At 39.9% G+C, this 13419-nt stretch overlaps 1 protein-coding gene across 4 annotated transcripts in view; it reads right to left on the reverse strand.

Annotated features, from left to right (window-relative positions):
- Positions 1-2906: 2906 nt before the first annotated feature.
- TPGS2 (tubulin polyglutamylase complex subunit 2) overlaps positions 2907-13419 on the reverse strand; it is a 56399-nt gene continuing 45886 nt past the window's right edge. For all 4 annotated transcript variants that reach the window (XM_081252544.1, XM_081252543.1, XM_081252542.1 and 1 more), the window contains 3 exons: positions 7274-7387; positions 5348-5508; positions 2907-4030 (listed from right to left, as the gene is read on the reverse strand). In XM_081252544.1, coding sequence (XP_081108670.1) covers positions 3800-4030; positions 5348-5508; positions 7274-7387 — 506 coding nt within the window. In that variant the 3' untranslated portion in view covers positions 2907-3799. The remainder of the gene's footprint in view (positions 4031-5347; positions 5509-7273; positions 7388-13419) is intronic.

Below are 13419 nucleotides of genomic sequence, written 5' to 3' on the forward strand. Positions count from 1 at the left end.
TTTTTGTTCTAGTTCTGAAAATGTGAAAAATGCCATTGGTAGTTTGATAGGGATTGCATTGAATCTGTAGATTGCTTTGGGTAGTAGAGTCATTTTCACAATGTTGATTATTCCAATCCAAGAACATGATATATCTCTCCATCTGTTTGTATCATCTTTCTTTCATCAGTTTCTTAATAGTTTTCTGCATACAGGTCTTTTTTCTCCTTAGGTAGGTTTATTCCTAGGTATTTTATTCTTTTTGTTGCAATGGTAAATGGGAATGTTTCCTTAATTTCTCTTTCAGAGTTTTCATCATTAGTGTATAGGAATGCAAGGGATTTCTGTGCATTAATTTTGTATCCTGCAACTTTACCAAATTCATTGATTAGCTCTAGTAGTTTTCTGGTAGCATCTTTAGGATTCTCTATGTATAGTATCATGTCATCTGCAAACAGTGACAGCTTTACTTCTTCTTTTCCGAGTTGGATTCCTTTTATTTCCTTTTCTTCTCTGGTTGCTGTGGCTAAAACTTCAAAGACTATGTTGAATAATAGTTGTGAGTGTGGGCACCTTTGTCTTGTTCCTGATCTTAGAGGAAATAGCTTCAGTTTTTCACCACCGAGAACGATGTTGGCTTTAGGTTTGTCATAGATGGCCTTTAATATGTTGAGGTAAGTTCCCTCTATGCCTACTTTCTGAAGGGTTTTATTTATCATAAATGGGTGTTGAATTTTGTCAAAAGCTTTTTCTGCATCTATTGAGATGATGGTTTTTATCCTTCAGTTTGTTAATATGGTTTATCACATTGATTAATTTGTGTATACTGAAGAATCCTTGCATTCCTGTGATAAACCCCTTGATCATGGTGTATGATCCTTTTAATGTGCTGTTGGATTCTGTTTGCTAGTATTTAGTTGAGGATTTTTGCATCTACGTTCATCAGTGATATTGGCCTGTAGTTTTCTTTTGTTGTGACATCTTTGTCTGGTTTTGATACCAGGGTGATGGTAGCCTCATAGAATGAGTTTGGGAGTGTTCCTCCCTCTGCTCTATTTTGGAAGAGTTTGAAAAGGATAGGTGTTAGCTCTTCTCTAAATGTTTGATAGAATTCGCCTGTGAAGCCATCTGGTCCTGGGCTTTTGTTTGCTGGAACATTTTCAATCACAGTTTCAGTTTCAGTGCCTGTGACTGGTTTATGTTTTCTATTTCTTCCTGGTTCAGTCTTGGAAGGTTGTGCTTTTCTAAGAATTTGTCCGTTTCTTCCAGGTTGTCCATTTTATTGGCAGAGTTGCTTGTAGTAATCTCTCATGATCCTTTGTATTTCTGCAGTGTCAGTTGTTACTTCTCCTTTTTCATTTCTAAGTCTATTGATTTGAGTCTTCTCCCTTTTTTTCTTGATGATCCTGGCTAATGGTTTATCAATTTTGTTTATCTTCTCAAAGAACCAGCTTTTAGTTTTATTAATCTTTGCTATCGTTTCCTTCATTTCTTTTTCATTTATTTCTGATCTTTATGATTTCTTTCCTTCTGCTAACTTTGGGGGTTTCTTGTTCTTCTTTCTCTGCTTTAAGTGTAAGGTTAGGTTGAGATTTTTCTTGTTTCTTGAGGTAGGATTGCATTGCTATAAACTTCCCTCTTAGAACTGCTTTTGCTGCATCCCATAGGTTTTGGGTCATTGTGTTTTCATTGTCATTTGTGTCTCGGTATTTTTTGATTTTCTCTTTGATTTCTTCAGTGATCTCTTGGTTATTTAGCAGTGTATTTTTTAGCCTCCATGTATTTATTTTTTACAGATTTTTTTCCTGTAATTGATATCTAGTCTCATAGCATTGTGGTCAGAAAAGATACTTGATATGATTTCACTTTTCTTAAATTTACCAAGGTTTGGTTTGTGACCCAAAGTATGATCCTGGAGAATGTTCCATTAGCACTCGAGAAGAAAGTGTATTCTGTCGTTTTTGGATGGAATGGCCTATAAATATCAATTAAGTCCATCTTATTTAATGTGTCATTTAAAGCTTGTGTTTCCTTATATTTTCATTTTGGATGATCTGTCCATTGGTGAAAGTGGGGTGTTAAAGTCCCCTACTGTTATTGTGCTACTGTCGATTTCCCCTTTTATGGCTGTTAGCATTTTCCTTATGCATTGAGGTGCTCCTATATTGGGTGCATAAATATTTACAATTGTTATATCTTCTTCCTGGATTGATCCCTTGATCATTATGTAGTGGCCTTCTTTGTCTCTTGTAATAGTCTTTATTTTAAAGTCTATTTTGTGTAACATGAGAATTGCTACTCCCTATTAGTACTTTTAATGGTACTGTTTATCTGAGTTTTGGACAAAAGGCCCCACAGTTTCATTCTGCACTGGGTCCTACGTATTGGGTAGCCATTCCTGCTCTTGAGTGCTCGGCTCCTCCTGAGGGAGGTCTCAAACCTTTCCTTGTTGGAACCCCCTTCTGTCTACAGCCCTTTGGGGATTCCACCTGATTGTCACTGATTTGAAGGCCGCCATTGTTTCGTGGCTCCTCTGGTGCTTCATTTATGAAATCCAGAGCTGGACCAGGACTTAAGAAATAATTCAGGGGCTCCATGATCTCTAGAGGAAGGACACCTGCCAAAGTGGAAGATGACACAACTTCTTAGTCTCCTTCTAACCCTGACTTGGGGAGGCAGCCAAATGCTGACATCTCTTATCTGGCACTGCTGGTTCTCCCTTTGATGAGTTTTGGCAGAAAAATGCTTCTGGAAGACTAAACCTCAGCTATTATCCTTGACAACTTGGTTCCTCTCTATCCTTTTCTGCTACCCCATGAATTGTTGAGCAGTTGTGAGCAGGCAGAGCAGGTGGAGGGTCTTGTCAACAGTGACTGATTTCATCAAAACTCTGCAGGAAGAGTCCTGGCAAAGCAGTGCTTGGAAGGTTTATTTTGTTTTGGTTTTAATGGTACAGCAGAATCACCTCTTCTTTTTAAAAAAAGCGAGAAAGATAATTTTGGCAAATGTGCAAACATCACATCACAAAACTGGAAACAAGAAGCTTTATAGGAAACTGATGAACATGAGAAACTATAGGAAACTGAAAATGAGCAAAGCAAGATCTGTTTGTGGTGAAGGATATAAAGAACATAAAAATGTATATTCAAGGTTTTTCATGGAACATTATAACCCATCAAATTAAGGTATCAGTATTCTCTAACAAAAATTAACTGATCCGAGGAAGGGTAATGCAAAAGTATTCTAACGCAGTGCTGCCCAATAGAACTTTCTGTGATGATAGAAATGTTTGGTCATCTCTGTGCTAATACAGAATCCACTAGCCACATGGTACTCCCATTGTGGCTAATATAACCGAGGAACTGAATTTTTAACATGGCTTAAATTTAGCTGCTTTAAAAAGTGGCTACCAATTGAGCAGCATAGTTCTAATGCCTCATAGGTCAAAACCAGTGGTTTCTATGGTGGACTTCTCTAATTACTGCTGAGGGGTAGGGGTCTGGAGTAGAAAGAGAAGAAAGCTCTTAACAGATCTACTTAGTCACTTACACAACACCTTATATTCGCCACAGCTTCCAGAATCAGTAGGTGGCACAACCTGCTGTAAGGGGTATGAGGGAAGGATTCTTGGGGAGACCTGAGTATGCCCTTCCAACTCCTGGCTCAAGCCAATGGCAGTAAAAAGGGCCTAGGATTTTGTTACTCAGATGGGGAGAGGATTATGGTTCCACACACAGAATCTGAGGCTTGGGCCGTGCCTGCGGCATCTGTGCATGGAAATCGTCACTGTGGGGCTGGCAGGGAGCTGGAGGTGGGGCGCTCATTTTCGCACAGGGTTTCCAGAGCCAGAGGAGGATTTAGAGGTGGAAGGAGGACCTGCAGGCCCTTTCTGGCCACCTGCAGGCTGAACAGACCCTTTCTTTTTGGGGATTAAGGTCTTGTTCTTGCTCTTGAACACTTTGCTGGGATCCAGCTTGTTCACAAAGGAGTCGGTCTCTTCCGTGAGTAGGTTTGTGTTGTAGGTGATGGGTTTATACATGTTGAACCATTGCTGTAAGGCAGAATTAGGAGAGAGGGTCACAATTCAAAAGGAGAAGAGCATGTGTTTATGTTCTTTAGGGGAGATACAGGGGTAGAGAGCTGGGGAGATGAGGCAGAGTAAAAGACTTTAGGAAAAACTGCCTCTACAATCTATTAGCACTTCCTTTAGGTAAAAGGGAAGACACACATTGCTTTATGGGGTCTCATAACCTTTAAACATGAGGACTAAGAATCTGAGTAAATGTGCTTCCTTCTAACCTAGTGTGCACTGAGCCTGGTATGCTAGGTCCCAAATCATCAGGGTACAGTGTCCTTCTAATTGTTCTGCCTCCAAACCAGCCGCTGCCCATCAGGTGGACTTGGTAGCATCCTTCCCACAGGGAAGGAGCAGACAGAGGCCAGAGCAGGCCTCTACTGAGGGAAGCTGCCTGCTGTCTTCCCTACAGGCTTTCTGGGCAGCTGAGGGCAAAGGGCATCTACATTTATTTTCATTGATCACAACCACCCACTATGTTGCCTGGATGTATGTCACTGTCATGTGACATTTGAGGAAAGTGAGGTCCACTCAATGAATACATTCATCGAGTCCCTCATTTTTTGCCACCCAGTCAAAAGTTCTTCTAGCCACACCTGGTGTTCTCAAATCAGGCAGTATATCAGCATTACCTGACATCTGTATGTTTAAAATGGTGTCTGGATCTATAATATAAATGAGGCACATCCATACTTTGAAATACTCTATATCATTGAAAAAGACAGCTCTCTATATATTGATAGGGAATGAGCGCCAACATGGAGTTAAGTGAAAAGAAGGTGCAGAACAATGTGAATAGTATATCGCACTTGTGATTTAGAAGAAAGGAACCAAAAACTGTATGCATGCATGCTTTCTATCCAATAAAGTATCTCAGTGAGGGCACAAGAGAAACTAACAGTGGCTGCCTGTGGGGAAGTGGATGGGGAAGCTGGAGAACCAGTGAATAAGAGACTGATTTTTCACTGTTCCTGTATGCATGTACTGCCTATCCAAAATGAATGAGCAAACCTAATCTCTGCCCACCACCAACCCCTTTTCATTAGAAGTAAAAACTCCCCAGGTGATTCTGAGGATCAGCCAAGTTTGGGAACCACTTAACTAGATTAGTATAAAGTGAGGTTGTCCACCTAAATTGGAAGCATCTGCCGTGCTTATTGAACATACAGGCTCCTGGGCTCAACCCCAGATCTCCTGCATCAGATGAGGAAGCTGGGAATCTGCAATTTAAGCATTTCCTCAGAAGATTCTGATACATTCTATAGTTTGAGATGACAGGTGGTCCCCCCTTACCTTGGCCTGTGGGCTAATGCCATAGCTGGTGAAAGCATACTGCCACTGGGGCAGGCCCAGGTGGGTGATGAGCAGGCGATAATAGGCAGTAAAGGTATCTGTGAGAAAATGCCAGTATAATGCTCTGTCCAGGAACCAGATCTCAGTGTCTTGTGCTAATGCTGAAATAGCAGACAAAGGACATAAAGGAAGGGATGGCTTAACACTTTTTTCCTTTTATCTATAAAGTCAACATCTACTCATGGTTAAAACATATTTCAATAGTAGAAGGAATGTAAACTATAAGTAAAAGTTCCCTTTTTTCCCTTCCAACCTCCCAGTTCTGTTCTTCAGTGGCCACTGTTACTGGCTTCTTTATGTTCTTTTACAAATTCTTGGTCAGTCAGTCGACTGATCTATCTGCTGGGCTTTGGCCATCTGTGCATTCAGGCTATCTAAGCAGCACTCCTTTCTTGTGTGGACTCAACACTCCCCCTCCTCCAGGAGGTACATACTGTGGTCTCAGCCTTCCTGATGGAGAGACCCGCTGTCTGAATAGTTCTGGCTTTCTCAGGAGGTCTGTCAGGAATTAGAAGTGCTGTGAGAAACCACCACGGAGGAGCCCAGACCAGCTTCCTCTCCTGGGACTCCTGCCTGTGCGGCTGTGTGATGTGCTGGCTGAGCTGAAGCAGGCACTATTGTACCAGCTCCTGCCTCACGCTTGCTTCTGACCGTCCATTCTTAGTACTCCTAGTTCATCTCCTAGGCCTCTCCTATTTCATCTCCTGTCTAATGGCTCTAACATCTCCCTAAGTGGCCTCCGTCCTCCAGTACCTTCCACTTCCATTTCTACTTGTGGTCACATTTTCATTTGAATCCTGCCATACTTCTGCTAAATAACCTTGACTCCCCACCTACTTCCACGTAACCTCAAAACTCCTTCACCTGGCTTTCAAAACTCTGCATGAAAGGGAATCACAGGGCTTCTGGTGTCATCTCCTTCTCACCCACAAGATGAACCATGTGGCCAATGAAGTGGAATTGTCATTCCCCCCAGATCAGGTGCATTCTCCCATGGCATGGCTTTTACCTATATCCCTTTGCTTGGATGCCCCCTTTTGCCCCTCACCCCACACCCCCCATATCTCATTCAGACCTGTACTTCAAGATGCAGCTCATTAGTTGCGGCTCACTGGCTCCTTAGTTGTGGCACATAGGCTCTTTAGTTGTGGCCCCACATGCTGCAACTAAGACCCGGTGCAACCAAATAGATAAATAAATAAATATTAAAAAAAAAAAGATGCAGCTCAAAGGCTACTTCACAAAGACTCCTCCAGCTGGAGATGATCTCTCCTTTCCCCCAGAGGTAAACCCTGGTGTGTCTTCTCACCCTTTGCAGGCAGAAAGCTACTTGAAGAGGGCTGAACCTTGTCCAACTCTGTAGTTCCTAGGGACTGAATTGCTGTTAGGGGGCCAGGTGGTGCCCACTGCTCAAGAAGCCAGAGCCTTCTCTTGATTTCCCATCTGGGATCTTAGTTTGAGGTCTAGTAATTCAGATTTTTATTGCTGTTAATTGGCCTACATAAATACGTGTAAAAGAAAGACAGTGTTTTTCCTGGATGCTTTTCTAATGCATGAGCCTGCTGGAGGAGTTATAAAAAGAATGACTATTTCTTTTAGCTTTTATTCACTTATTATCCTAATCTTATTATTTTGCAGTAACTCACAAGTGACACAAATGACAATAGCTTAAAAAGACTCTAGTAATTGGCCTGGAGGGGGATGCTCAGAGAGGACCAAAGGGGTTTTCTGGGTCTTGGCATCTACAAGAGACCCAGCAGCACCTCAGGAGGTCGGGGAAGAGCATGCCTTTTGTGTGATGGCTGGAGAGCAAGGTCAGCCAAGGCCATTCCCAAACTACAGGACCATGCCTGCCATGATTCTTACCTGGTTTCCCTCTTTTGTAGACAAGGCAAACCTTCCCATTTCCGTTGCAAGGATCCAGCTCAAATATTACACTGCGAGCATCAAAGTGAGGCTTCTCTGGCTGGTTCTCACTAGCTGCAAACCCAGAAGTTAATGGTAATGTTCAAACACACTCAGCTCAAACATACTTATTCATACAGCTTTGCTTGGATGAAGAAAACAGAGGGAAAAAAAGCCTTATCTCAAACATATTCTTAACTATTATTTTCAAATGTGGACCAAATGTATTCTATACTCTAAATGCCCTGGGTCTTATTCATGGTCTAAGCCTCTGTCTGGGCTCCCCTACCACCAATAGAGTGTCATGGAATCTGGGGAAGGGGGCATGAGGACAACAAACTGAACTTCTTGGGAGTGGGACTACATAAGTCAGAGTGATCTGAACAACTTTTTTCTTTTTCCCCAGATACATGCTTTCCCCTTGTTTATAGCACTTCATGATCTTTTTATTAGAATCCTTTTTCCTCTGTCTAAAATGTATATTTGTGGCATTTTATGTTTATTTCTATTATAATTATAACATTATAATTAATGCTAAGTCTGGCTCTGTTAGAAATACCTACCTAGAAATGAAATACCATGATGTAACAGAAAAAAAGATAAATTCTTAGAAAAGCAAGCATCAGAAACCTTCTCTCCTGCTTCTTTCATTACAGCAATTATGCAATAATGATTAGCATTAGTGACTGGGGTGGAAAGGGTTTAACAAACCTAGGAGAGATTGGATAAAACAGAGTATGTAAAAATAATATTTTTGATTTACACATATACCCATACATAAAATTTTACATAAATGCATAAATATTTACATTTCTAAATAAGGTGGCTTTTTTTTTTGTCTTTCTTTAACATGGTTTTACCCTCCCCTGGTGGTTATACCTTCATATTCTTCATCTCATATGGTCCTAGGCAGACATATAGGTATACATTTAAATTTTGTGAGATCATTTACTATATAAAAATGGGATACCACACATGTTACCTGAATCTTACTTTCTATACAATAATACCATGTGGAAAGCCCTCTAAGGGTTGTAACTCTAATGCATTCTTTTTAATGGCTGCCTGACAGTCTGTGGGAGTGGATGCACCCTAATTTATCCTGTCAGCCACCTATTGATAGGGGGCTAATATTATTCTGCTACAAATGCTACAGTAATCATCTCTGTACCTGTCCCTTTGTTCTGGTGCCTTTGTTATATGGCTAGACACCCTGAAGTATTATAGAATGGACATTGCCAGACTGCTTTTCGAAAAGGCCTTTGTTTTTGAAAGATATTTTCATGGGGTATAGAATTCTAGGTTGACAATTTTTTCCTCTGAGTATTTTAACTATTTTTTAATCAAATGAATTTGCTTAAAGAATATTTTATTTTTTAATTTTTAATGTATTTATTTTTTATTCCGGTCTAACAGCATGATTTTCCTCTGATTGTTTCTTTCTTTCTTTCCTTTTATTGGAGGATAGTTGATTTACAATGTTGTGTTAGTTTCAGGTGTACAGCAAAGTGAATCAGTTATACATATATCCACTCTTTTTTAGATTCTTTTCCTGTATAGGTCATTACAGAGTACTGAGTAGAGTTTCCTGGGCTATATATAGTCGGTCCTTATTAGTTATCTATTTTATATATAGTAGTATGTATATGTCAATCCCAATCTCCCAATTTATCCCTCCCCCTTCCCTGAGTATTTTATCTTGATTGAATTGTTTCCAATGAGAAATATGCTATTGTCCTTATCTTTGCTCCTTTGTATGGAATTGTCTTTTCCCATTGACTGCTTTTAAGATTTTCTCTTTATCCCTGATTTTGAGCAATTTGATTATGTTTCCTAGTATTGCTTCTTCACGTTTCTTGTTCCTGGCTTCTTAGATATGGTTTAAGTTTCCAAGTAACTGGTACAGTTTTGAGCCACTATTTCTTCAAATAGTATTTCCTGGTCCATCCCCCTCTCTTCAGGGACTCCAATTATACATACATTATACCATTTGTTGTCCCTCAGTTCACTGATGCTCTTTTGATTAAAATAATTTTTTATTTTCTTTCTGTGTTATTTTGGATTGTCTACTGTTATGTCTTTAAGTTCTCCAGTCTTTTCTTTGGCAATATCTAAACTATTGTTAGTCCCATCCAGTGTATTTTTCATCTCAGAAACTAGTTTCATCTCTAAAAGTTAAGTTTGGATTTGTTTTCTCCTATCTTCCATGTCTGTACTAAGTTTTTGGACATATAGAATATAGTAATGACTGTTATAAAGTCTGTATCTGCTAATTCTAAACTGTATCTTAATTCTGGATTTGTTTCAATTCATTTTTCTTCTCATTATGGTCATTTTTTTCCTGCTTTTTTGCATACCTGGTAATCTTTGATTGGATGCCAGAAATTGTTAATTTTGCATCGTTGAGTGCTTGCTATTTTTATATTGCTATAAATATTGTTGAGCTTTGTTCTGTGACACAGTTAAATTACTCGAAAACAGATACTTTCAGGTCTTGTGCTTAGTATTTGACAGGCAGACCCCAAGGCAGCATTTAACCTAGGGCTAATTTTCTCCCCATTACTGAGGCAGGACCCTTCTGAGTACTCTACCTAATTCTATGTAAGCCATGAGGTGTTTCAGCCTGGCTGGTAGAAACGGACACTATTCCTGGTACAGTGTGAGTACCAGGCATTGTTCCCTCTAATCTTCTTGGGTGGTTTTGTCCCTGGCCTTGGGCAGTATCTTCACATGTGTGTGCTCATCAGTTCTTTCCTGAATACTTGAGGAGGACACTCTGCAGATCTCTGCAGTTCTCTCTCTATGCAGCTCATTCCTCTCTGTTACTCAGTCCTGTGAACTCTACCTGTCTTCATCCAGCTGGGCTCTTAGTTATGTCTTCTCAATTAACAGGTACAACAGGTTCTCCTTGGGTTCCCTTCTCTATGCTGTGACTGGAAACTTTCAGATAATAAGCTAGGGTTCACCTCATTTGCTTCCCATCATTCAGAGCTCATCGTTCTTCCCTGTATCATGGTCAGTATCTTGACAACATCCATTGTTTTATATATTTTGTCTGTTTTTGTTTTTTTTGTTGTTGTTCAAGGTGGGAAGATAAATCTGGCCTCTACTATTCCATCTTGGATGAAATCAAAAGTCCAGACTGTAGGCTCCCACCAAGTTTTAGCAGCCTTGACTGATGCTGACTGGGGTCTGCCCTCAGGTGAAAAGTTATAAAAATAGGAAAATCATTCAGTGTGGTTCCCTTCTGCCATTTGTAGATGCCACTCCAGTTTCTGCTTATTTTTGGTTACTCTCCAGTCCTTTTAGGTAATTATTTTAAAAGTTTCCCCAGAGTTTAGAGTACTATCTGCACAAGTCCTGATCTGGTAAAAGGTAGTATGCCATATGGCCAGAATCATAAGGTTAGATCTACAATGTCACTCTTATTAGTGCTTTACTGAATTTTTAGCTTGGTTTTATCTCCATGTGCACATTAGCACACTGTCCTACAGTCTGTGCCTAATAATTTCACCCTCAGGAATAACAGTGGATGTCTTTCTGTTACCTGTTATTTGTACTGGTTCTTGTTCATGGTGTTGTGTTTCTTCATGTGCCTGCTTCTTTTTTAGTAGGATTATTTTTGAAAAAATATTTATTAAAACAATGAGGTCTAGGATAATGTTTTCTTCCTCTAGGCAAGAATTTTATTTTTATATGAGTTTTATACTGAGATATAATTCACCTACCATACCATTCACTTAAAGTGTACAATTTAATGGTTTTTAGTATACTTACAGAGCTGTGCAACCATTAACACAGTCAATTTTAGTACATTTCTCTGGAGTGAATTTCTGTTTTTTTCTGCCAGGCCCCTGAGGAGATTAGTAATCTGGAATCAAATTAGTCCAATTTTGGGATTAACGTTCTCTGGGATGCATAGGTGACTTATACTTGGGCTTCGATCCATGTGAAGAGTGGTTATTTCTGGTTCATTCTATCTCCTAGAGTATATAGCTCCTCACGGTGCTAACCAAAAGGGTAGGGTAGTTTTTATGGGTGCCATCTTTTGTAGGTTCTAGACTCCATTTTATCCTTCTAGTCTCACATATGGGCCAAATCCTCAGCTTTTCCGTAGCCTCATTGCCTCTTTTGAAAAGGACAATGTATCCTAGGCAAAAGCAACCCTGAACATTGAGCCTCTTCCCTGGACTTCTGTCTTCTTCTGGATGTTGACCTGGTGCTATCTCCTCATCTTATTAGCTCTTCTTTGATGATTTTTATATGTTCCCTGACTTTTCAGTTGTCTTCAGCAGGAAGACTGCTCTGAATTACCTATCTGCCATTACCAGGAGGCCTCTCCATCAGTTTAAGTATGCTCCTGAAAATAACATATAGATGAGCTTTGCTTTTTACATCAATCTGATAGTTTCTGCTTTTCAAAAGGGAAATTCAATCCCAGAACACTTAACGTAATGATTTATCTGTTTTATTTTATTCCTCTTAATGTTTTGTTGCTTATTTTATAATGTTGTTTCTTTTCCCTTTTTCTTATTTTTACTCATGTGATTCAACATTCCCTTTATTAGGTTAGAGATTCTAAAGTAACTTTTTATTCCTTTAATGGTTATCTTCCTTTTTGTTATGTATTTGCATGACTGGATCCATATGATTCTACCCTTACTTGAAAATAATATGCCATTGTTTCTCTAACCAAATGTGGTATGCAGAATTCTAAGATGGCCCCCAAGATTCATGCTTGTGTGTATACACACCTGTACAACCTCCTCCCCTGAGTGTGGTCAGGACCTATAATATGATGGAGTAGTCATTCCCTTGATTAGGTAACATTATGAGACTCTGTTGTAGCAGACTGGAGAGAAATATTCCTGCTGGCTGAGAAGCAAGTGGCCATATTGTGAGAGGGTCTTGTGGCTAGAATCTGAGGGCAGCCTAAATGAGCCAAGAGTGAGCCCTGGCCAACAGGCAACAAGAAAACAGGGACTTAGTCCCACAACTGCAAGAAACTGAATAAGGTCAACCACCCGTGAGCTTGGAAGAGGCCCCTATGCCTCAGATGAGACCACAGCACCAGCTGACACCTTGTTTTTAGCCTGATAAGATCCTAAGCAGAAGACTCTACTAATCTGTAGCTGAATTTTTGACTCATGAAAACTGTTAGATAATAAATTTGTAGTGTTTCAAGCCGATAAAGTTTTGGTAATCTGTTATACGTGAATAGAAAACCAATACACCAAGACACTCTGTTTCCCCCAACAAGGCATACTATTTCTTTCCTAGAGTAGGATGAGGGCTCCCACTTTCTACTTCCTTTCCTCTTTGTCCTACGTTTTCTTTTAAAAGGACTCTCTGGAACATTCTTTGTATTAGTTGCTAGGGCTACTGTAGCAAAGTACCACAAACTGAATGGCTTGAATAGCAGAAATTTGTTATCTCACGCTTCTGGAGGCCACAGATCCAAGGTCAAGGTCGGTTCCTTCTGAGGGCTGTGGAGAAGAATCTGTTCTATGCCTCTCCCCTAGCCCCTGGTGGTTTGCTTGCAACTTTTAGCTTTCCTTGGTATGTAAAAGTACCACCCCATCGCTGTCTTCATCTTCACATGGCTTTCTTTTATATCTGTATCTCCAAATTTCCCCTTTTAAAAGGTTGTCAGTCATATTGGATTAGGGCTCCACCCAACTCCAGTATGACCTCATCTTACCTACTTACATCTATAATGTCCCTATTTCCAAATAAGGTCACAGTCTGAGGTAGTGAGGTTAGGACTTCAACATATGAATATTTCTGGGGGGGAAGGGACACAATTTAACCCATAAAGCTCTTATATCTTGCCTCTCTCCTTTCTGTTAGGTTTAGCTGAGAGTATACGTTTAAACATATTCTGTCCACTACGTCCCCTCTTTTCCGAGAGTTCTTATGTAAAAGTTGTATACATTCCTGGATATTAAGATTTAATTTAGTCTTTCTCTTTCATAGGAGGGTCACTAATCTCTTGTTTCCTTTCCTCTTTATATATCTGCATCTTGAGATCTCCATTCCGTTTCATCTGTCTTTTGGTTGGAGTATTTATGTTCTTGAAGTTTTACACATCCTTTAATATTCTTTTA

The sequence above is a fragment of the Mesoplodon bidens genome, assembly GCF_964165515.1.
Source record: "Mesoplodon bidens genome assembly, chromosome: 13".
In the NCBI taxonomy this organism is placed as follows: Eukaryota; Metazoa; Chordata; class Mammalia; order Artiodactyla; family Ziphiidae; genus Mesoplodon; species Mesoplodon bidens.